The sequence below is a fragment of the Podarcis bocagei genome (assembly GCF_964188305.1).
Source record: "Podarcis bocagei genome assembly, chromosome: 8".
Taxonomy (NCBI): Eukaryota; Metazoa; Chordata; class Lepidosauria; order Squamata; family Lacertidae; genus Podarcis; species Podarcis bocagei.
Genome location: NC_138133.1, coordinates 76,620,194 through 76,643,586, shown reverse-complemented (window position 1 = coordinate 76,643,586; position 23,393 = coordinate 76,620,194). Strand labels below are relative to the sequence as shown.

The 23,393-nt window shown below is 48.3% G+C and overlaps 1 protein-coding gene across 3 annotated transcripts in view; it reads left to right on the top strand.

Moving 5' to 3' along the window:
• SAMD12 (sterile alpha motif domain containing 12) overlaps positions 1-23,393 on the top strand; it is a 237,829-nt gene that overhangs the window by 58,186 nt on the left and 156,250 nt on the right. For 2 of the 3 annotated variants that reach the window (XM_081205268.1, XM_081205269.1), the window contains exon 3: positions 13,015-13,144. In XM_081205268.1, coding sequence (XP_081061394.1) covers positions 13,015-13,144 — 130 coding nt within the window. The remainder of the gene's footprint in view (positions 1-13,014; positions 13,145-23,393) is intronic. The other variant, XM_081205270.1, reaches the window with a different exon arrangement.

Sequence of the window (23,393 nt, the reverse complement as noted above, 5' to 3'; positions counted from 1 at the left end):
CAGCCAGACGTGTTAGTGACGCAGTCCCCAGAAATTTTACAGCCAGTGAACCCCCTCCCGCCCAAACCAGTAGTGAGGCTCACAGCATCTCTCCAGCTGCCCAATGGAATCACCATGGACGTGCCAATCACCATCGACTCCGGCAGCAACGCGGACTTTATAGGGCAGGAATTTGTCGACAGGCACGCTGTGCAGTTGCTGCCGGCCACACTGCCCCTGCAGGTTGTCACGGTGGATGGCAGGGAGCTGCTAGGGGGGCAAGTGGTGAAGCAGACGCCACCAATGGTGATGCGACTTGGGAATCACAGGGAAGTCATCAGCTTCAACGTCACTCAACTGTCTGACACGCCCATTGTATTGGGTATGAGTTGGCTGGACAAGCACAGCCCAACGATGGCTTGGTTCCAGAGGCAGCTGGTCTTCGGCTCTTCCTTTTGTGCTGAACACTGCATCGTACCCAGGCAGGAAGGAGAGGAAGAGGAGTCACAGCTGCTGCTAGGCACGCTGCAAGCGATTCCCCACAAGTACGCAGAATTTCTGGAAGTTTTCTGCGAGAAGGAGGCGGACAGGCTACCCCCTCACAGACCATATGACTGCAAAATTGACCTGCTGCCGGGGGCGGCGCTGCCTAAAGGGAAGCTGTATTCCATGTCTGAGGACGAACTGCAGGAACTCAAAGACTTCATCGATCATAATTTGGAGCGCGGTTTCATCCGGGAGTCTAAGGCAGTGGGGGGCAGTCCTGTATTCTTTGTTAAGAAGCGAGACACGCCCCAAAAAAGACTCGTAGTGGATTACAGGATTTTGAACAGTGTGACCAAGCCGTCGGACTTCCCCATGCCCCGCATCGACGACCTCCTGGCGAAGGTACGGAAGGGAAAGGTGTTCACCAAGTTGGACCTGCGGGGGGCGTACAACCTCATTCGCATGCGGGAAGGTGATGAGTGGAAGACAGCCATGTTCACGCCACTGGGTACCTACGAATACAGAGTTATGCCTTTTGGACTGCAAAATGGCGCTCACGTTTTTCAAGCATTTATGCATCACGTGTTGGCGGGACTTCTCTACAAGACGTGCGTCTGTTTCTTGGATGACATCCTGATCTTTTCGGAGTCGCAGCAAGAACATGACAAGCACGTCAAGGAAGTGCTGGGCAGGCTAAAGCAACACAGGCTCTACGCCAAGCTGGAGAAGTGCCAATTTGACGTGCCGGAGGTGGATTTCCTGGGCTACAAGCTGTCTGCCAAGGGGCTCGCCATGGACAGCGCCAAGGTTCGAGCGGTGTTGGATTGGAAGAGCCCACGCAACCGGAAGGAGGTCCAACGGTTTGTCGGCTTTGCGAACTTCTATCGCAAGTTTATCAAGGGCTTCGCGATGCAGACGGCGGCCATCACTGACACCCTTAGCTCCAAGAAGAAGAAGTTCATCTGGACAGAGCAGGCGGAGCAGTCCTTTCAGGCCCTCAAGCGTCTCTTCGCGTCGGAAGAGCAGCTGCTTCATGTCAACCCCAGCATGCCGATGAGGGTGGAGACAGACGCTTCGGACAGAGCAGTGGGGGCGGTCCTGCTGCAGAAGGACCCGCAGGGCGTGTGGCGGCCGGGAGCGTTTTACTCCAGGAAGCTCAGCAAGTCCGAGCAGAACTACACCATATGGGACAGGGAGTTGCTGGCCATTCATGCAGCGTTCAAGGCGTGGAGGCACTTTCTGATCGGCGCCAAGCACACGGTGCAGGTTTGCACGGACCACAAGAATCTGGAACACTGGCGCACGGCACAGTTCCTGAACCAGAGGCAGATACGTTGGGCTGAGTTCTTTGCGGACTTCGACTTCCGAATAGAGTATGTCCCGGGGGACACCAACATCATGGCAGACGCTCTCTCCCGCAAGCCACAGTATCTGGAGGACGCAACACCAGCGGCCGCCATGCACATCTTTGCACCGACAGTGTGGGCGTGCGCCGCGGCGACCGTGGACCTAGAGGCGGTGCGGCGAGCGTTGCAGGGGGACTCCTTCGCACGAACGAAGATGGCAGAGGTGCGAGGGGGCAAGGCAGCGGCCGACGGTTTCCAGCTACGAGATGGCTTGCTCATCCGTAAAGGGGCCATCTACGTGCCGGGTGACGAACTTCGAGCCAAGGTGCTACAGCAGCTGCACGACGCACCCACGGCCGGGCACTTTGGCAAGGAGAAGACGGTGGAATTAGTAGCCAGGGATTTCTGGTGGCCTGGAATGAGAGGGGAGGTCGCAGACTACGTAGCGAGGTGTGACACCTGCCAGAGGGCAAAGCCGGTGCACAAACCGCCGGCTGGACTGTTGGAGCCGCTGCAAACTCCGGTCGAACCTTGGGAAAGGGTGGCTCTGGACTTTGTCACGGATCTGCCCAGCTCAAGGGGCAAGACGGCAGTGTTGGTGGTGGTGGACCTGTTCTCCAAGATGGCGCATTTCATTCCGTGTGCTAAGGTGGCCACGGCGGAGCAAACCGCCAAACTGTTCATAGACCACGTGTTCAAGGTTCACGGTCTGCCACGGTCTATTCTGTCCGACCGCGGGCGGCAGTTCATCTCGAACTTCTGGCAGAAACTGATGGGCTTCCTAAACGTCAAGATCAATCTGGCGTCGGCGAGACACCCGCAGACCAACGGGCAAGCGGAGCGAGCCAATGCCATCATGCAGCAGTACCTGAGATGTTATGCAAACCAACAGCCTGCGACGTGGGTAGATTACCTGCCGCTTGCAGAGTTTGCCTACAACAACACGAAGCACGTATCCACGGGCGTCACGCCGTTCTTCGCCAACAACGGGCGGCACCCTAGAACCTTTCCGGGACTGGAATGCAGGGGAGAAGGGGAGCCGCAGTCAGCAGATGCGTTCGCGTCGGAGCTGCAGGAAGTCCACGATCAGCTGCGGCGCCACCTGGAGCTGGCTAAACACGCATACAAGGTACAAGCGGACAAACACAGAAGGGTTGGCGAAGAGCTCCACGTGGGAGACTGGGTCTGGTTAGCAGCCCACGCAGTGCCGGCCAGGTCGTTGGCCAAGAAGAAACTAGGGCATAAACAACTGGGGCCCTACCAAGTCGAAGAGCAGGTCAACCCGGTGGCTTTCAGGCTGGCGCTTCCGGAGGGTTCCAGAATGCATCCGGTGTTCCACAGATCGGTGCTCACTCCCTACAAGGCACCGCACAGGTTCCAGGAACCCGGAACGGCGCCGAGTCCGCTCAGAGAAGGAACGGGGCACGCGGGAGTGGCACAGGAGGAGCGCATCAACGAAGTCACGGAGATTTTGGACTCCAGATGGGGGGAAGAGGGAGTAGAATACTTTCTCGCCAGGGAGGGCACCCCGGCCAGTGCGAACAGCTGGGTGCCGGGCTACGCTTTAGACGAACCTCTGCTCAAAGACGAGTTTCATGCCCTCTTCCCACATAGACCTATGCCAGCAGACTTTTTCGACGACTGGCTTTTCACGCCCACGCTTTCGGACAGCACGTTCAGGGGGTTCGACTCGGACGAGGAACCAACACGAGACGTCCGTTCCCCGGAGGGGTCACCCTCGGGATCGGTCTCAGAACCCTCGTATTGGTGGGACGATAGGCCGGAGGAGCAGTTCCGCAGGAAGTGGCTGGACTGTTCCGGCCGAGCAACGCCGCCTGGAGGAAGTGCGGGAGAGACGGACATGGACATTTTCGGGGACGACCCTGGTTTCGAGCACGGCGGCACAGAGATGGAAGAGGAGGTGACTGTCGTCAACGAGAGCAGAGAGGAAGACCTGGAAGAGTTCCGCTGGAGGCATGCCACGGGAAGCGACCGATATCCGACGTTCGTCCCTTTGCAACAGCAGCCCCCAGCTCCAGCACCGGAAGGAGGGGAGGGGGGACTGGGGGGCTTCGAGGGGGGGATGGATGTCAGGGGTTTAGGTGCAGAGGCACGGGCAAGGGAGGAAACAGAGAGCGAAGGGGAGGAGACAGAGGAAAGGATGAGTGATGACGACGACCCGAGATCTCCCAGTCTTTCCAGTGAATCAGAGGATTCACAGAAAGGAGCACCAGTGGCCAGGGCAAGGGGGGAGTCTAGGGAGGCACCCCAGGAAGATAGAGCCAGAGGAGACTCAGGGGGGAGCAGCTGGAAATCGGGACCAGCGTCACCGCCAGGAAGCAGGGAAGAGGAAAGGAGCCAGGAGGGAAGCGCTGGCAGCTCACCACAGGAGGGAGGGCAGGAGTCAGGAGTGGCCACACCTCCATCGGGGAGCGAGGAAACGGTTAAGAGGAAAGTGGAAGGTTGGGCGCGCGCGCCAAGTTCAAATGCAGAGGAAGGCGGCGCAGTGAGCAGCCCCGAAAGGGAACCGGGTCCTAAAGCCCGGCGCAAGGAGGCAGAAGGGTCCGGGTCAGCGTCAGAAGAATCCCGGAAGGAAGAAGCCCCGGGGGGTAGAGGGACCCAGAGGAGGACAGTCAGGAGGAAAAGGTGGAGCAAGGCTAGGATATTAAGTTGGTGCGCACGGGGCGGAGACTCAGACGGAGCCTCGCCGATCTAGCTAGTAGACGTAGAGTTGCAGACAGCAGCGTGAGAATGGAAACTGTAATTCAATAAAGACTTTTACTTAATGACCGCTGGCTAGCGTGATCCTCTGTGAGCTAGGATCTTGAAGCAGCTCTGACAATATGTTTGATATTTTATCACTTTATTATTATTAATATTCTTTTGGGAGCCACCCAGAGTGGCTGGGGTAATAATAATAATATAATTAATAATAATAAGACAAAATTTACTTTTGAACACCTCTTAAGAACCTGTATGTTTTCCCAAGCTTTCCTGGACTCGGACATCATCATCATCACCATCATTATTATTTGCTTTGCTCACTGATCAGTTTTATTCGTGAGCTGCAGTTTTATTTTATTCGTGAGCTGCAGTTGCACTTCGTTTGGCTTTTGTAACATTTTATTCAGTGTTGTTCGCATTCATAGTGATTTTATTTAAACCGCTTAGAGATTTTTGCTCTGTTGAGGTGTATCAATAAACAAGTATCGCTGTGACTGACACCTTTCCTAGTGCAGAGCTGAAACAGCAACCAAGGGGTTTCCAGAGGCAGCTACTGGTTGGGTTTCTTCTTGGGTCTGTTGATACCTTGGCTCTCTATTTACTGCCTGGCCTGTTTGGCTGTACAAGAGCTGGTGCCCCCTTTAAGTTGGGGGACAGGGGGAATGGGGGTTAAGCACCTGCTGCCAATCCCTTGTGTTCATCTAACGTAAAATGCACTTTAGGCCTGGGATCTTAAACTGGCCATTTTCTCTGTTTCCTGCCTACTTAAAAAACAGACATGCAGGTGCTTTTAAAATGGCAGCTATTTTTAACTTAAGCAGACAAGATTCCCCTAAGAGGTAGTGAATCGATGTTTCTTTTTAAAAAAGAGAGAAAGAAGAAGAAGCCACAAGTCCTTGAGGAGGAGGAGCGCTGAGCAGCATAAACCTTTCCCTAGACAGGGGTTTAAAGAGTCCTTCAGTCCCATAAGTGGCTGCTTAGACATAGTCTTGACACTTTGGCAGTAATTTAGCACTAGAAACATATTTACGCTTAAGATACGGCATCTCAGCCCTCTCTTCTTGTAAGAGGTTGCTAATGGGTTGTGTTTTTAAACATTAATAGCCCCTGCGCTTGATTCTCTTGCATTTGATGTCTTAATATGGCAGGGTGGGGAGGTCAGTTTATGTACACTACTCGACTCCAGGACTTACGGCAAGGGTGATTTCGCTCTTAGGGTGGTGGTTATATCGGAGCACCGGTCAACCACAAGCTTTGTGAGATGAGAACAATCCTTTGTGCTGCCAGTCCACACAAACTAACAGCAGTGCCAGCACCAGGAGTTTGAGAGGCCTTGGGCACATTTGCAAAATGGAAAAACTGTCATGGACACCACAGATGTGCACCACAACTAGAGATGGGAAGGCCTTGGGGGGGGGAATGGGAAAATTGGGGGCAGAGAGAGGTTTTTTTCTGGTTTTTCCATCCAAAGCTGTTTTTTTCATTTGAAAAAAAAGGGGGGAACCCTGTTTTTTCCCCAATTTTTCTGATTTTTTTCTAGGCCTTCCCATCTCTAACCACAACTAAGCACATGCCACAGCTTGTTGTTTTGATGGATATTGTTTTAATACTGTACATAGTGCATGCAAGAGTGCGGGTGGTGCAGTGGTCTAAACCACTGAGCCTCTTGGGCTTGCCAATCAGAAGGTCGGAGGTTCGAATCCCTGTGACAGGATGAGCTCCCGTTGCTCTATCCCAGCTCCTGCCAACCTAGCAGTTCGAAACCACACCAATGCAAGTAGGTACTGCTCCAGCGGGAAGGTAAACGGTGTTTCCGTTTGCTCTGGTTTCCGTCACGGTGTTCTGTTGCGCCAGAAGCGGTTTAGTCATGCTGGCCGCATGACCTGGTAAACCGACTGCAGACAAACGCCGGCTCCCTCAACCCGAAAAGCGAGATGAGTGCCGCACCCCATAGTCGCCTTTGACAGGACTTAACTGTCCAGGGGTCCTTTACCTTTTACCTTTCATTGCGTACCGTGTAGAGATTATTAGAAAAATTTGAGCCCTTAACAAGTGTTTTTCAAAGAAACAAATGCATAAATAATGTTGGCTACAATTGAGCTTTTAATCTGAGCCTAATTTCAGCAAGGCAAGGGGACCCAGGTGGAGTCCTGTGCAGGTACAGGTGCATGTTCTTTATGCTAGCAAATGCTCTGTGAAAAGTAGGGGTGGCCCTCAGAAGAAGTGTGGCAAATAGTCAAGAATGACGGGGAGTTGCAGTCCCACAGCATAAGACTAGAACCCAAATCCACCTGAGTCGTGGAATAGGCAGGACAGAGAAAATGGTGTATTTTTTCACACAAACACATTGTTAAATAAGATTGCTTCCACAAGAAAGCAGATTAGACAAAGTCATGGAGAATAAGGCTCTCACAGTGGCTGCTGGTTACAGTGGTTATAAATCACCGTATTTTTTGCTCTATAAGACACACCAGACCATAAGACGCACCTAGTTTTTGGAAGAGGAAAACAAGAAAAAAAATATTCTGAATCTCAGAAGCCAGAACAACAAGAGGGATCGCTGCGCAGCAAAAGCCTGCATTCACTCCATAAGACGCACACACACTTCCCCTTACTTTTTAGGAGGGAAAAAGTGAGTCTTATAGAGCAAAAAATACGGTAGTTCCCATTGGAAAATTGCTGTTGCGCTCCTGTCCTCTTTGTGGGTTTCCCATAGCCCAGTGTGGGAACGCAGTACTGTACTGTATGTCCAACAGGAATTCCCTTATGCTCTCATCTTGACTCCTGTGGGAAGCAGGATACAGCACTAGCGCTGTTAGTTTGTTCCAGCAAGCGTCTTCATGCCTTGCTGCTATTGTACACGCTGCAAAAAAACAATAATCAGATTGACACTGATTATAGAATTCCAAAATTTGGCTTTCTATCTGATTGAATTCCTCTGCTTTTCACAAACCTCAGGAATGTATTGTTACCGCCCACTTCCTACTGTTTGACGTGACAGTAAGCATATATTATTTGTCGCCGATCCACAGGAAGATGCGGTTCCGTTCTGCGAAGAGACGGTTTCTGAAATAGCGTGCTGAGCCCCCAGTTTGTGCCCTGCCCGTGTTCCTGTGCTCAGTTTAAAAATGAGAAGATTGTTCCTTTAGCTGCTGGATGCATCGCCCTGCTGTAGGTTTTTGGAGGTCCAGCAAATGGGAGGAGCCCATGCTGTCCTCAACAGTGATAATTACATTCTTGCAGCAGGAGCACTCATTGGCATTTAATCTACAGAATACAATAATCTAGGCCTGCCAAGCAAGTGTGCTCATGAATACATTGTTAGTACTTTGCCAGGGCTCCCTTATTGTTTGTCTGGCCACTCTTCTGTTTTAGATCACTTTTCATTAAATAATAATAATAATAATAATAATAATAATAATAATAATAATAATAATAAGGTTTAAAACAACTGCGCTGGCTGCTGCTTAATTTCCCAAAGTGCTAAGGATTACCTGCAAAGCCATAAATGACCCGGTGACCTAAGAACATAAGGATGGCACTTCTGGATCAGACCAAAAGCCCATCTAGTCCAATATCTTTCTCTCACAGTGGCCTGCCCAATTGCCTACTATGGGAATCTGGAAATCAAGACCTGAGTGGAACAGCATTCTCCTTCCTGCATTTTCCAGAGACTGTTTTTCAGAAGCATACTGCGTCTGACATGGGAAGTAGCATCAGGGTTAGTGCAGATGACTACTCCCATTTATGTGGGGGTTCCATTCCAGGCTTCTGTGTGCATATGTGAAATTGTGTAAAATTCCCCATGTGTAGGAATGATCGCTGGCTGCGGAGCACACTCCCCACCCGCAGGCAGCCTCAGCTGTCTGCACGCATGACCTTGGGGTACGGGGCACACTCCCTCTCACAAATAAGGCCACAGCTGTCTGAACATCTTGCCCTCTGTCTAACCTTTTGCGGTCTCAGTAGTCTGCCGTGTACTGTCTGTGACCTTTGTCTCTGAGACCTTTGTCTCCTTCGTCATACATTGTGCAAGGGGAAAATGACATGGTGGGAACAGGTGCCAAAATAGCTTTGTACCACCCCACGATCTCGGGACTGGAAGGTGTGCAAAGGTCACAGCCCAAAATGTATCTGCCTGGGTTTGCATATTGTGTCAATAAAAGGAGCCTGCACAGAGCTGGCTGGCAGCTTGCTTGCAGCTCATCTGTGTGCAGCTCACCTGCATTGTCAACTCCTGCCTCACGTCCTTCACTTCACCCATGCACATCAGCTGGGCCTGCTCCGACACCCCTCCAGCTCCCACAAGGGTGGTGGGGCTCAGTTAACCAGGTGCTCCCATTCCTGGGTACCACTTCTGGGTACCCGGCATCGCACACATGTGTGGTTCTGCGCAAATAGCATTCCATAAACAGGAGTTGCCTGTAGCCCTTTAGTTGTAGTGTTAGAAGTAGGAGAAGAAGATCTGGGGATGTGAAGAAGTAGAAGAAGATCTGGGGATGCCTTCTCCCACACAAACGAAACCGAGATAATCTTTTGAGGTCCTTCTGGGAGTCCTTGTCTTCCAAGGTTAGGCAGATGGCATCTTCTTGATTTTTTTCGCCTCATTTCTTGGAAACCTTTCCCCAAGGAAGCTTGCCAGATGCATAACCTCACGTCTCTTCAATGCCAGGCAAATATCTTCTTTCCCAGGCCTTCCAAAATATCTTGTGAATTGCTTTTGTGCTGCCTGTTTTCAACATGTTTTAATTTGATCGGTTTTGATCGGTTTTGTCATTTTTGTTTAATGCTGTTTGGTTAGCCGCACTAGGAGATGAAATACTGAAGGATGGAATATATATTGAAAAACAAAGTAAGACATACAAAAGAGACTGATTGTAAGATGATGATTTGACAACACTCAGTTGAAGTTATAAAGTGTAAACACAAACTTGTATCTCCCAGACAATTTTCCTGCAAAACGAGAAAGGAAATGAGTGAAAATCAGTTGCAGCTAAAGTACTTTTCATAAATTGAGAAAATTATGTTGGTGTTTTTTTCATAATTATGCTTTCTCTTCCTCTTCCCTGTACAGTGGTACCTCAGGTTAAGAACTTAATTCATTCCGGAGGTCTGTTCTTAACCTGAAACTGTTCTTAACTTGAGATACCACTTTTGCTAATGGGGCCTGCCACTGCCGCGCAATTTCTGTTCTCATCCTGAAGCAAAGTTCTTAACCCAAGGTACTATTTCTGGGTTAGCGGAGTCTGTAACCTGAAGCATTTGTAACCCGAGGTACCACTGTATATCTTACGTGTATGCAAATTTCATTTTTCTTGTTTTTGTAATGTACTCTGAGGAACAAAATAAAATAGTTGAGGGGGAAACAAGCCATTTAGGAGTTCATTCTTTACCAAACTTGTGCCCTCCATAAGTTACACCAAAACTCCCATCAGCCCCAACCAGCATGGCCACTAGTCAGTGATGAAGGGAATTCTAGTCCAACAACATCTGGATGGTGTCAGGTTGGAGAATGCTGTCCTGGTTCTTAATTCTGCATTCTGCTGTCCCGCTTCACAGGTTCTGTGTCCCAGATTTATAAGGAAAGAGTGCTCCCCCCCCCTTCAAAATGCTGTTGCGTATGTGAATTATTAAGAAGGCTATTGATAAGCTGGAATGTGTGCAGAGGAGGGTGATCAAGATAAGGGGTCTGGAAACCTGGCCTGATGAGTAATGGTTGTTTAGCCTGGAGAAGAGGAGGGGAGATATGATAGGCATCTTCAAATTTCTCAAGGGCATATGGAAGATGAGCAAGCTTGTTTCCTCTTGCTCCAGGGGGCAGGACAGACTAGAACCAATGACTTCAAGTTACAAGAAAGGAGATTCTGACCAAACATCAGGAAGAACTTTCTGGCAGTAAGAGCTGTTCGACAGTAGAACGGTTTCCCTAGGGACTCTCCATCCTTGGAAGTTTTTAGGCAGAGGTTAGAATATGGCCATCTGTCATGGCTTGCTTTAGTTGAGATTTCTACATTACAGGGAGTTGGACCAGATGACTCCCAGAGTCCCTGCCAACAATTTTACGATTTTATTTTTGTTCTAAATCAACTGAATCCGTTGATCAGCTAGGATTTATTTAATCATATGACAGCCCTAACAACAACAACATCATCATCATTATCATCACCGTCATTTATTATTTGTACCCCGCCCATCTGCATGGGTTTCCCCAACCACTCTGGGCAGCTTCCAACAAAGATTAAAAATACATTAAAATGTCACACATTAAAAACTTCCCTGAACAGGCTGCCTTCAGATGTCTTCTAAATGTCAGGTAGTTGTTTATCTCTTTGACATCTGATGGGAAGGCGTTCCACAGGGAGGGTGCCACTGCCGAGAAGGCCTGGTTCCCTGTAGCTTCACTTCTTGCAGTGAGGGAACCACCAGAAGGCCCTCGGTGCTGGACCTCAGCGTCCGAGGTGAACAATGGGGGTGGAGACGCTCCTTCAGGTATACTGGGCCGAGGCTGTTTAGGGCTTTCAACACCAACACTTTGAATTGAACAATGCAGATCTGTTGTTATTTCTTGCCTCATTTGGAAAGTCAAAGCACTAATGGCTGCCCTAATATCAAGACATCTTTCTCAGACCTTTCTCAGTGACCTCTTGGTATCAGAGTGACAAGAGCTGTTCTACTGTGGAACAGTCTCCCTCAGGAGGTGGTAGACTTTCCTTTCTTGGAGATTTTTAAGCTGTCATGGTTGAGGGAGAAATGTAAAGTATTGCACTTGGGCAAAAAAAATGAGAGGCACAAATACAAGATGGGTGACACCTGGCTTGAGAGCAGTACATGTGAAAAGGATCTAGGAGTCTTGGTTGACCACAAACTTGACATGAGCCAACAGTGTGACGCGGCAGCTAAAAAAGCCAATGCAATTCTGGGCTGCATCAATAGGAGTATAGCATCTAGATCAAGGGAAGTAATAGTGCCACTGTATTCTGCTCCGGTCAGACCTCACCTGGAGTAGTGTCCAGTTCTGGGCACCACAGTTCAAGAAGGACACTGACAAACTGGAACGTGTCCAGAGGAGGGCAACCAAAATGGTCAGAGGCCTGGAAACGATGCCTTATGAGGAACAGCTAAGGGAGCTGGGCATGTTTAGCCTGGAGAAGAGGAGGTTAAGGGGTGATATGATAGTCATGTTCAAATATATAAAAGGATGTCACATAGAGGAGGGAGAAAGGTTGTTTTCTGCTGCTCCAGAGAAGCGGACACGGAGCAATGGATCCAAACTACAAGAAAGAAGATTCCACCTAAACTTCCTGACAGTAAAAGCTGTTCAACAGTGGAATTTGCTGCCAAGGAGTGTGGTGGAGTCTCCTTCTTCTTTAAACAGAGGCTTGACAACCATATGTCAGGAGTGCTCTGATGGTGTTTCCTGCTTGGCAGGGGGTTGGACTCGATGGCCCTTGTGGTCTCTTCCAACTCTATGATTCTATGAATCTATGAGATTCCTGCATTGCAGGGAGTTGGACTCAACGGTTGGGGTCCCTTCCATCTCTGCAGTTCTATGATGCTATGCATATATGATTCTATAATAATATAGGCTGCATTTTCAAGATCCATTGGAGGACCAGCAGGTGGGGTGAGGACATACCTCACCATTGCTTTTCATCTTAAAGAGCATTAATTGAGATGGGACGGCATGTTCAGTGATTATCCCGATTGTTGCCTAAATTGCCTCTGGTAATATTTTCCCACCTGCCATTAAACTCTTGAGATGTCTCTATTACCTGTGCTTGTGAGCGCTGATTTATTAATTGCCAGCCATATGGAAAAGTGCCAGGGCAAGATCCCTTCTTTTGTTGACTGCTCCGTGAAAAGCCTGCAACTGCACAGAGTCTGGAGCAGCCTTAGCCAAGCTGGTGCCCTCCATATGTTCTGGATTGCTGGCTGGGGTGGATGGAAGTCTTAGTCCAAAACATCTTGAAACATCTTCCCACCTTGGATCAAATCTGTGCTTCCAGGTGTCATAAGAAAGCTGCAGAGATAGTGCAGGATAGTGCGCACCCCGGAAATGATCTCTTTCAGCTTCTGCCTTCAGGAAGAAGGTACAGGGTTATAAAGACCAGGACCAGCCGCCTGAGAAACAGTTTCTATCCAAATGCGATTTTGGCTTCAAACGCAGTGTAAGGTAGTCTCTGTGGGAGTATATTGTATTTAATTATGGGGTACCAGAGTTTTTAGGGGGTTAACCAGGCTGGGGTAGCTGGGATAGCAGGCTTGTTGGTTTTGAATGTCTGGTGTAGATTTTTTCAATTTCGTTGTTCTGTATGGGACGATGACAATAAAGATTATCGTATTGTATTGTATCATAAGGCACCAGGTTGACTGCTCTGGGTCGCTGGTGTTTTGGTACAAGGTGAGGCACAGAATAAATGTCCCAAGCGGGACAAGACGTCTGCTCTAAATGGCCTTTTTCCTTGTTCTGCCTTTCCAGTCTAATATTGTGAAACTGACCAAGCCGGTGGCGCTGTGGACCCAGCAGGATGTGTGCAAGTGGCTGAAGAAACACTGCCCTAATCAGTATCAAATCTACAGTGAGTCATTCAAACAGCATGACATAACTGGTAAAGTATGAAATATAAAGACCTATTTCACTTGAGTGTGTATTGCTTGTTTCGATTGCTCTTGTTTTGCGAGGGGGCGACATCCGATAAAACTCGTGCTTCATTTTTTTCGCCCGGTGCTGAGCGGTGGGGAGGCCGGGAGGGAATCGGCAGCGTTCCCAGCTATGTTATCCGAAGGAGAAATCCGCAGAAAATATACAGTGAGCGAGCCTTGCCGTGATAAAGGATTGTGGTTTTTAATCTATATCTTTTTTGACACATGCCCACCTTGGGGGCCTGGCTTAAGGCTGAAAGGGCATAAATGAAACAAACCGATTCTGCTCCAATAAGACTTTAGAATACAAGAAGCATAGCTTCATATGAGGAGCCCAGTGGAAGAACACTTCTTTTCTATATAGATCCTGCCAACCAAGCCTGACGTGTCTGGAGGTCAGGATATGAGCTTTGAGAGCTCACTGCTCTCTCTTCAAAGAAGAGGCAGACATGGAGAATCTAAATTCAGCTCAGATTAAAATTAGAGGCAGGTGGGAAAGTTCTGGCTTGCTCCCCTCCCAGCCACCCATCCTCTCCAGCACCAGGCCTGAGGGCGTGCCAGAAGTGTGTTGCATATCAAGGGGGGGACACAGCCCCCCCATGCCAGCTGATCAGTTCAGCTTATCTCCCCCTCTCTGCTCATCAAACGATCGATCTAATAACCAGGGACGACTCCATATGCATCTCCAACTGGGTACTGGTCTTCGACCACCCCAGAAACACAGCAAGTTTTCTTTGCAGTTTGCCACCATGGCACAAATTGGTCGGGGGGGTGTGTGTCAGTGGCAGAAAAAGAATTGCTTGGGAATCCAGATCACGGTTCTGAACTGTAAGTCAGCTGCTCTGAGTTTAAGCCACACTTGGATTATTTAGATCTGTCTGTGGCCCTGGTGTTGCTATCAGACCATGCACAGGCAAACTAAGGCCTGGGGGCCAGATCTAGCCCAATCGCCTTCTAAATCCGGCCGGCGGATGGTCCAGGAACCAGCTTGTTTTTACATGAGTAAAATGTGTGATTTTATTTAAAATGCATCTCTGGATTATTTGTGGGGCCTGCCTGGTGTTTTTAGATGAGTAGAATGTGTGCTTTTATTTAAAATGCATCTCTGGGTTATTTGTGGGGCATAGGAATTCGTTCATTCCCCCCCCCCAAAAAAAAATACAGTCCAGCCCCCCACAAGGTCTGAGGAACAGTGGACTGGCCCCCTGCTGAAAAAGTTTGCTGACCCCTACTATCAGACTTTAGCTAATGGGGCCTCCTGCTGTTGCCGCGCCGCTGGAGCACGATTTCTGTTCTTATCCTGAAGCAAAGTTCTTAACCCGAGGTACTATTTCTGGGTTAGCAAAGTCTGTAACCTGAAGCGTATGTAACCCAAGGTACCACTGTAATTGGTAAAAAGTTCCCACTCTTCTTTGAAGTCACAGTTGTCCTTATCTCGCAGTTTGTATGTCAGTTTAGCCAGTTCTGCATAGTTCATCAATTTCTCTTGCATCAGGACTGGATCATTTAATCATGCAGAGTTGTAGTGCCTTTGGGTGTTCTGTCTGCTGCATCTCTGGATGATTCCCTGCACTGCCTGCTTCCAAACAGGACACCCCCAGAACAGTAGGACGGCATGCAGTTTAGTGGTAGAGCCCTGCTTGAATGCAAAAGGCCCCAGACTCAGTCCCCTCATTTCCAGTTAACAGGGCCAAGCAGCCAAAGAATGAATTACCTCTGCCTGAGACTCTGCCAGTCAGAGTAGACAACACTGCAATAGATGATGGTTTTCCCAGTAGTGATGTATGGAAGTGAGAGCTGGACCATAAAGAAGGCCGAAGAATTGATGCTTTTGAATTATGGTGTTGGAGGAGACTCTTGAGAGTCCCATGGACTGCAAGAAGATAAAACCTCTCCATTCTGAAGGAAATCAGCCCTGTGTGCTCACTGGAAGGACAGATTGTGAAGCTGAGGCTCCAATACTTTGGCCACCTCATGAGAAGAGAAGACTCCCTGGAAAAGACCCTGATGTTGGGAAAGATGGAGGGCACAAGGAGAAGGGGGCGACAGAGGATGAGATGGTTGGACAGTGTTCTCTGCCAGTGGAAGACAGGAGTGCCTGGTATGCTCTGGTCCATGGGGTCATGACTAAATGACTAAACAACAACAGAATACGGCAGTTTTCTGTGTTCTTAACAACTCAAGCAGATGCATGTCGGCTGCTCTCTGGGCAAGTAATTCTAACTCTTTCACCATCTACCTGAGAGCAGGAGCCCTGTCATTTTAGGCACCAATGAACCAATTCCTATGCCCCACAAATAACCCAGAGAAGCATTTTAAATAAAAGCACACATTCTACTCATGTAAAAACACCAGGCAGGCCCCACAAATAACCCAGAGATGCATTTTAAATAAAAGGACACATTCTACCCATGTAAAAACACGCTGATTCCTGGACTGTCCGTGTGCCGGATTTAGAAGGCGATTGGGCCGGATCCAGCCCCCGGGCCTTATTTTGCCTACCTATTGATTAAGGGTTGTTTCCCCTGCGCCTCGGTTGCAATGGGCTTCCCAGAAGGATGCTTTTGAAGACCTGCAGTAACTTTCCGTTCCTCAAGGGGGAGCTTGTGCACAAATTACTATGCCGTTTTCAATTTTAGTGTGACTATAATGGGATCCTGCCTGTGAGAATGGATTGAAATTATTCAGGAGAGCTATAATTTGATACAGCAGATGCTTTTTTTAACAGCACAACTATAAAAACAACGTTTTGTGTTCCAACCAAGAGACACGTTTTATTACATTTGCCATTGTAGTTAAGCGTGCGTGCTCAGATTTTTGGTCACTTCCAGTTCCTGCCTCTACCCCTCCCCCAACCCCCCAAATTTATTCTTAACTTGTAATTTATTTAGTTAGAAAACACTGCTCTGGGTCTAAAAGCTTCTGGCAGGGAGTGAAAAAGTTAAACTTGCCCTCCCTGCTTCTCAGGCTACCCACCCCACCCCTAATATTTATAAATGCATATTTAAAACATGCATTCACACAATTCTCTGGCTGATTTAAAAATTGGCCGTTTTTATTGTGCGCAAAAAAAAAAGGAAAAAGGAAAATAGATTCCAGTTGGAGAAGGCAGGCTGTTTTCTCGGTGAATCATCAATTATCCCCTCTTTGTTGTGGGAAAGTTGTAGCTTATAAACAGCTCGTTGAAAATGTAACAAGAGAGGAAGTATTGCAGATGGGGAATTCGCTATGATCTTGCAAAAGCAGAAACCCCACCATGCCGTTAAATGAATCCTTTGCCTTGCTAGCTGAAAGGCAGGCTCTGCAATTCAGGCACTCATTTGGAAAAGAAAAGAGCACATCAAGGGCAATATATGCAGCACTGAGCGCAACACACTGGAATATTTTGCCATAATTCTTTTCAAGCTTTCCTGCCATCAGGAGGGCTAAAAGCTGCTTGACGAAAGGTGTGATTTCTCGGAGTTTTAACAAGAACATAGGATGAGCACACTTCCCAGTTTTTAAGTTCTGCTGGGGCAAGGAGGTAGCCCAGTGGTGCTTCAGGGAAAAGCCATAGCTCACTGGCTAAGCATGGAGTTTTGATTATTTAATTTCTATACCACGTAATATATTAAAAATATATCTAAGCAGTGCTCGAAAAAACCCAGGAAGCAGCAACAAACAAATGAAATATTATGAAAACACACAGTTGCATATAAAAACCCTACATTCATACAAAGTTACTAATATATATAAATCAATAACAATTCATTTTCCTTCCTCTCAGCCTCTGGGCTCTCCCCCAGGGTCCAAACAAACTCTCAGCTCACCCACAAAAGTCTCACAAGGAGAAGAGTTCCTGGAAAAGGCAAACATCACCCTAGTCCAGGGTTCCCCAAACTTGGGTCCCCAGTTGTTGTTGGACTTCAAGTCCCATCATCCCTAGCTAGCAGGACCCAGTGGTCAGGGATGATGGGAGTTGTAGTCTAAAAACAACTGGAGACCCAAGTTTGGGAAACCCTGCCCTAGTCTTTTACACCAGAATTGCATTTTATGGTCAGGCCAAAGGCAGATGGTCCTTCCTCTGGCAGCCCATAGTTGTGTCCCATTCAGTTGGAGTTTTGGGTGCAACAGGTTTGTTGAATTTCCCAGGGGGTCCAGAGGATGGGAAGAGAGGGACCCTCCATTCATAGCTCTTCCCTCACCCTCTGTCCTCTCCTTCTCCAGTTGCTTTGTAACCCAATAGAAGCCAGCTTCCCATGTCCCTATATTGGAGGTCCAGCTCCGAGGGTCTTCTAGCGGTTCCCTCACTGTGAGAAGTGAGGTTACGGGGAACCAGGCAGAGGGCCTTCTCAGTAGTAGTGCCCGCCCTGTGGAACGCCCTCCCACCAGATGTCAAGGAAATAAACAACTACAGTGGTACCTAGGGTTGCATACACTTCAGGTTACATACTCCTCTAACCCAGAAATAGTACCTCGGGTTAAGAACTTTGCTTCAGGATGAGAACAGAAATTGTGTGGCGGCGGTGCGGCAGCAGCAGGAGGCCCCATTTGCTAAAGTGGTACCTCAGGTTAAGAACAGTTTCAGGTTAAGAACAGACCTCCAGAACGAATTAAGTTCTTAACCCGAGGTACCACTGTATCTGACTTTTAGAAGACACCTGAAGGCAGCCCGGTTTAGGGAAGTTTTTAACGTTTAATGTTTTATTGTGTTTTTAATATTCTGTTGGAAGTTGCCCAGAGTGGCTGAGGAGACCCAGCCAGATGGGCAGGGTATGAGTAATAAATTATATTATTATTATTATTATTTAGAAGGACTTTAACTCAGTTGCATGCAGGAGCTCCCAGGTTCAATCTCCAGTTAGGGTTCGGAAAAGCACCCTTCACCCCTGGAGGCTCACTCCATTGCCTCTCGACATTTGGCCGTTCTGGCTGTGGTTGATGTGACCTGGAGTCCAACCACATGTGAAGGATCACCAGTTCCCCATTTGGGCACTCAGGTTTAGAGATTTCCTCAAAAAGTTACCTCATGAAGGCGAGAAAACTCACATGTAGCAAAACAAGAACCAACAAGCAACTATTTTTTGTATATCACTTAGTAATTTTTAGGATGTTAAGCAGTCTATAATAAAAAAACTAAAAATAATAAAATAAACAAGAACAGGCCAAACAACTTCACCTCCCCCCCCCCATCAACTGCCTACCTTTTTTGACTTAAAGTTCTACCTTTTGGAAAGGGCATCTTTGGATCCGAAAACCAACACACGCAAAAGCTCAGCTTTAGGGGAGATCAGGGGTGTGGGGTGTGGAGAAGTTTTATTTCCCCCCTCATGAAATCTTCAAGGAAGAGACGGGATTCAGTTTCCGTCTGTCTTGCTCACGCTTTACCTCTCCTGACATCCGAAAATCTGCAACCAGCAACTGCTCAGGCACTATAACTGATGTGCCCCTGACAGCTACCAATCTATATCTGATAAGAGAAATCCAACACAACAAAAAGCAAGTCCTGAAATACTCCTGGAGAAGCGAAGCTGTATAAGAATACATATTTTCATTGGCAAAGAGAATAAGGTCTTCACTGAGAAGGATGGGCAGGAGAAAAGTGCTTTCGAGAGGTAATATAAGGGTTTGTAGTAGTATATTTATTGCGGTCCATGACCTGCAGTAGAGAAGTTGTTGAGCCCCATCTGCCCCAAAGACCTACACTGATGGGAGAGGGGGTTATCGGTTTGTGGAGGGGAGATTGCTGGTTTGTTGTCGTTCTTATTTCTGCTATGTATTTTGTGGTTTTTATATTGCAGTTTTATGTTGTGAACCAACCTGAGAAGGTGCGGTATACAAAGGGCGGTATACAAATTTTAAAAATAATAATGATAAGTACAGTCCCGTAGCTTTGAAAGCCACAGGTTCCCCCCCCCTCCCAGCTGTACAGGTAGAAGAGTATATTTTCCAACAGTAAACACCCCCCCTCCCGTGAAACATGTCTTTTCTTCGTCTGGTTGTGCTTAGCTTATTTTGTTTATATTATTATCTTCCAAGGAGCTCAAGATGCTGTACATGGTTCTCCTGCCTCCCCCCCCCCCCATTTTATCCTTACAACAACCCTGCGATGTAGTAATAATAATTTTTTTTTTTATTTGTGCCCCGCCCATCTGGCTGGGTTTCCCCAGCCACTCTGGGTGGCTTCCAACGAAGAACAAAAATACACTAAGATGTCACGCATTAAAAACTTCCCTGAACAGGGCTGCCTTCAGATGTTTTCTGAATGTCAGGTAGTTCTTTATCTCTTTGACATCTGATGGGAGGGCATTCCACAGGGCGGGTGCCACTACCAAGAAGGCCCTTATGCCTGGTTCCCTGTAGCTTTGCTTCTCGCAGAGAGGCAACCGTCAGAAGGCCCTCAGAGCTAGACCTCAGTGTCAGGGCAGAACAATGGGGGTGGAGAAGCTCCTTCAGGTATACTGGGCCAAGGCCGTTTAGGGCTTTAAAGGTCAACACCAACACTTTGAATTGTGCTCGGAAATGTACTGGGAGCCAATGTAGGTCTTTCAAGACCGGTGTTATGTGGTTTGGCTAAGAGACGGTGACTGGCCCAAGGTCACCCAGTGAGCTTCATGGCTGAGTGGGGATTCGAACCCTGCTCTCCCAGATCATAGCCCAACCCAATAACCATTATGCCACACACTGGCTTAGTTGACACCCTGGGGAGATGGGGTGGGTGGGGACACTCAGTTTTTCACTCTTTCTCTTAATGCTTAGGGCATGGGTAGGCAACCTAAGGCCCGTGGGCCAGATCTGGCCCAATCGCCTTCTAAATTCGGCCCGCGGACGGTCCAGGAATCAGCATGTTTTTACATGAATAGAATGTGTCCTTTTATTTTATAATAATAATAATAATAATAATAATAATAATAATAATAATAATAATAATAATTTATTATTTGTACCCCGCCCATCTGGCTGGGTTTCCCCAGCCACTCTGGGCGGCTTCCATAGAAACCAAAAATACAGTAAAATTTCACAGATTAAAAACTTCCCTGAACAGGGCTGCCTTAAGATGTCTTCTAAATGTCAGGTAGTTATTTATCGCTTTGACATCTGATGGGAGGGCATTCCACAGGGCGGGCGCCACTACCGAGAAGGCCCTCTGCCTGGTTCCCTGTAGCTTTGCTTCTCGCAATGAGGGAACCGCCAGAAGGCCCTCGGCGCTAGACCTCAGTGTCCGGGCAGAACGATGGGGGTGGAGACGCTCCTTCAGGTATACTGTGCCGAGGCCGTTTAGGGCTTTAAAGGTCAACACCAGCACTTTGAATTGTGCTCGGAAACGTACTGGGAGCCAATGTAGGTCTTTCAAGACCAGTGTTATGTGGTCTCGGCGGCCGCCCCAGTCACCAGTCTAGCTGCCGCATTCTGGATTAGTTGTAGTTTCCGAGTCACCTTCAAAGGTAGCCCCACGTAGAGCGCATTGCAGTAGTCCAAGCGGGAGATAACTAGAGCATGCACCACTCTGGCGAGACAGTCCGCTGGCAGGTAGGGTCTCAGCCTGCGTACCAGGTGTAGTTGGTAGACAGCTGCCCTGGATACAGAATTGACCTGCGCCTCCATGGACAGCTGTGAGTCCAAAATGACTCCCAGGCTGCGCACCTGGTCCTTCAGGGGCACAGTTACCCTATTCAGGACCAGGGAGTCCTCCACACCAGCCCGCCCCAAAAACAGTACTTCTGTCTTGTCAGGATTTTAAATGCATCTCTGGGTTATTTGTGGGGTATAGGAATTCATTCATATATATTTTTTCAGAATATAGTCTGGCCCCCAACAAGGCCTGAGGGACAGTGGACTGGCCCCCTGCTGAAAAAGTTTCCTGACCCCTGACTTAGGGCCATTTAGTCCATGAGAATCACTTCAGGTTGCATTTTTTCAGGTTATGGACTGCCGAAACCCGGAAGTACCGGAATGGGTTACTTCTGGGTTTTGGCGGTCACGCATGCGCAGAAGCACTAAATCACGCTTTGCGCATGCGCAGAAGCGCCGAATCGCAACCCGCGTGTGCGCAGACACGGGTTGTGAACGCTGCGGGTTGCGAACGTGCATCCCACACGGATTACATTCGCAACCTGAGCTTGCACTGTATAGGAAAATCTGACGTGCTTCATCACACAGTGCCTGGTTAAACTATGAAATTAGATTTCGCAAGAAGCAGTGAGTCAGCACATCATGCCAAGTTCTTTGGGGCACTAGAATGTATTAGTGTGTCAGCACTTTTCATTATTCCCCGCCCTTGTTAAATTTAAGCAATGCAAGGGAAGTATTGCCTATAATTTTTTACAAGTATTCCAATGAAAACGTTTGTGTAATGCAATATTTAAAGCACAAAGAAGTGTATGTGCTTTAGTTTTCCCCACACTTAGGTGTTTCCCAAGCAATAACAGACTTCCTCAGGAGTTTGTGGGCTCTCCTTCGTTAGTGGCTTTCAAGCAGAGGTTGGATGGCCATCTGTCATGGATGCTTTAGCTGAGATTCCTGCATTTTTGTGGGTTGGTCTAGATGACCCTCAGGGTCCCTTCTGACTCTACAAATCTGTGGTTCTATGTGCTCCTTATAGCACCTACATAAGCTCCACATATCCCATCTAGAACAAAACTGCCTCTCTCTGGAGAAAAATATTTGCGTATGCATTATGTAATGTCTCTGCTAAGCAACTTCTATTACTTATTACTGCTCGCTTTTCTACTGCTGACTTGCAGAAATTGTTAGGCAGTGTGCTGGAACAGTACAATCACCCATCTAGCAAAAAGCAAAATGCAGTAAACTACAGTTAAATTGCCCTTTTTTTCCTTTCCTTTTTTTTAACAGAAAGAAAGAAAGAAAAGCTCTCTAGTGCACAAATAGCGTTTTATACCTTGGGAATTTCTCAGAAGGGTTATGCAGAACTTTCCAATCTGAGCTGGCTTATTTGTTCAAACCTGTAGTTAAGGCCTCTTGCATGGGAGGGATGATGCTGATAGCATCGTGCTTTAAACAAGCACTGAAGGACTTTCCTCAAGACAGTAAAATGCAATTAATTCCCCAAGAGTTGCTAGAGGTACCAGGGTGTGGGTGGCAAGGCTGCCAGGGTTGGATTCGCACAGCGATTTCTTGGATCTGCTCCAGGGCTCAGGGCAACAGGAAAGCTGATCCGGCAGTGTCGGCGTGGGCAGATCCCAGCATGGTTGTTGTTTAGTGGCGCACCAGCTCAGTCAGGCTGAGACACTGGCGAGAGAGCAGCAGCCGTCTCTAAAGTCAAATGGACATCAGGAATCAGGGATCAGCCAAGGCCAAGGGAAACTGGACAATAAAATAATATGCAAAATAAAAGAGGGAGGAGAAATGTAGAAGGGCACCATCCCACAGTCATTCCACCTGCAGGCAGGTTCTGTAGGGGCAAACCAGGGTGGGAACAGTGTAAGCGGACCACTCTATGGGCAAGTGATGCTCAGATTACTGGGAAAGCCCAGCCATCTCAGCTACTGTGTTTAGAACATCATAGAGCAGGGGTCCCCAAACTAAGGCATGCGGGCCGGTTAAGGCCCGAGGGACTCGTTTATCTCGATGACCTCTGCTGCCACCACCCACTCTTACCGGCACTGCACTGCTCGGCTGCCCACTTCTGGGTCAGAGGAGCACCGGAAATAGCTTGAGTGCATTTGCACAGGCCTCCTCCGACCCGGATGTGCACCAGAAATAACGTTTGCACATGCACAAATAACACTTGTGCATGCGCACAAGCTATTTCCCCGCCCTCTGGCCCACCACGCAATCAGCGCTGGAGACACTGGATCAAGGCGCTGTAAGTTTGCCGACCCCTGCCATAGAGGCTATGATTTGATAGGATGGGAGCTTTCATTAAGGGGTGACAACCCTTTAACTTAGGGGCCCTCTTCCCCCCCTGCCTCCAGCCCCATGGTTCAAGCATTGGGTAGGGAACAAGCTAATAGAAGATATGCAGGTTCAGAGATGGTAGAAGCAAAGCAAGGCATGGAATGCTCATTCATTCATTCATTCCATTTGTATTCCATGTTTTCTCCAAGGAGCTCGAACTGGCATACACGATTTCTACCTTCCTTTTGTTATCTTGACAACAACCCTATAGCTCAATTGGTAGAGCATGAGACTCTTGATCTCAGGGTTGTGGGTCCAAGCCCAGTGTTGGGTGAAAGACTCCTGGATTGCAGAGGGTGACCTGCATGCTCCCTTCCA